At 38.9% G+C, this 1691-nt stretch overlaps 1 protein-coding gene across 1 annotated transcript; it reads right to left on the bottom strand.

Moving 5' to 3' along the window:
* Positions 1 to 549: 549 nt before the first annotated feature.
* LOC104947456 (anaphase-promoting complex subunit 2-like) lies at positions 550 to 1447 on the bottom strand (the record flags this gene model as incomplete). The annotated part of the gene is made up of 2 exons (XM_010773464.1): positions 550 to 819; positions 1315 to 1447. Coding segments are annotated over 2 exons (403 nt in total), but the record flags the coding sequence as incomplete, so codon positions are not given.
* Between the last annotated feature and the right edge of the window lie 244 nt (positions 1448 to 1691).

Here is a 1691-nt window from a genome sequence, read left to right as displayed (position 1 = left end):
AGAAATGGCATATTTTGGACATAGTTCGAATGGTGATCAATCATGATTAATTAATTTTTAAGCTGTGATTAATCTGATTAAAAATTTGTATTTTTGAATATGGATCTTAAGTTGGCGTGACGTTGAAGCAGCGACCCTGCTGTAGTTCGTTTATAGCATAACATTAGAGCATTTTGCTTCTGGGGACTAGATTTATGATTCGAAAATTATAAAAGTAGGGTAGACATGTGAATATTATCCGGCTGAACAAAACGTGATCTGTCTCTTAAATGTGTGTCAACCACAGACCTTATTTTGAGCTATTTTCCAAAATCCTATAGAGAAATTGCATTGGTTTTTGACGAAGGAACCAGAAGGAGTTTACTTCCGGGTTTTAGGACGCATCACTGCGGTTCTCTATTTCCCTTATTTTGAGACGACAAGCAGGTTCATTTCAGATAAGTCCATGATGCATTTAGCTTACACTGTGAGTTAACACATTTAGCCTAGCATTGTCAAAATGCCAAACACCTTAAAAAATAAAATAACCTTAGGCAGTCTAGGAAACGTTCATATAACCCCAATATAACTGTTTTCTGTCTCACCTCTGATTATACTGAAGAGCTCCTCGATCCTCATGTTGACGTAGATCCGGCAGAAGAACTGGTGCATGTGGCATCTCCACTGCTTCAGGACGGAACTGCCCGGCTGGCCCGCCTGGAGACTGTGAGTACTGGGAACGCTAGGAGTACTGGGAGCACCAGGAGCAGGTACCAGACCGTCCTTTTCTGCCTCGCTTGCAAACACTTTGCTCAGCCAGCCCAGAACCAGCTCCAGCCACTGCTCACACAAAACAACAATCACCGATGTAAGGTTTATCAAGACAGGATTTCTTAAGATTATTTGTAAAATAGGTTTAACTTTTGTGAGTTTAGTACTGACATTATCCCAAATATTTCTCAAAAATGTGTAGATTTTTATCAATTTAACGTTGGGTTTTCATACAACAGTGTATAGGGTCAAACTATTACAAATCTTGGAGAGGGGTGATAATCTAAATATTTACAATGACAGAAAAAAAGCAGTATATTTTCAAGTCAACATAACGCTTTATTGTATATTTATCACAAGTCTCAGAGTTTTTCATTCTCATAAATCTATTTACCCTGATTATAAAAAAACACTGTCCCTAAAATGATGTTGTAGTTTCATATGGTTTCTTGTAAAGGTGTCAGCAAAGTATAGAACAACCAATGATGCCACACTACTTCATGATACGACCATATTTAGAACATTAAATATCGTGCGTTTAATAAACATTGATGGATGTTTTACCGTCTGGAACTCGAGCAGGAAAGAGCGTTCGTACTCGCCCCTGCAGTGCTGCTCCATGCGCTGCTCGATGAGCTTGTGGAGGATGGAGGTGACGGCCTCGCAGCTCACCCACTCCAGCAGCTGCAGCTTGGATCTACAACCAGAAAAAAGAAAAAGACATGACATAACATGAAAGGCATTATTTTGCCTAGCTGAAATCTACAATGTCTTTAACGTATAATGCTGATGTTCTTCTGTATTATTCTTTATTTCAACTCAAAGCAACAATGTGCTAGTTCTCTGCAGAGTCAGCATTTCATCACCTCTGGTTATCTCGTCTGGAATTCAATGTTTTTTTTTTTAATGGGTTTTTGGTTGGATGCCTAAAATAAGGCTGA

Source organism: Notothenia coriiceps, unplaced genomic scaffold, assembly GCF_000735185.1.
Source record: "Notothenia coriiceps isolate Sejong01 unplaced genomic scaffold, NC01 NC01_scaffold00012568, whole genome shotgun sequence".
Lineage (NCBI taxonomy): Eukaryota > Metazoa > Chordata > Actinopteri > Perciformes > Nototheniidae > Notothenia > Notothenia coriiceps.
This window is presented reverse-complemented; position numbering and strand designations above follow the sequence as displayed.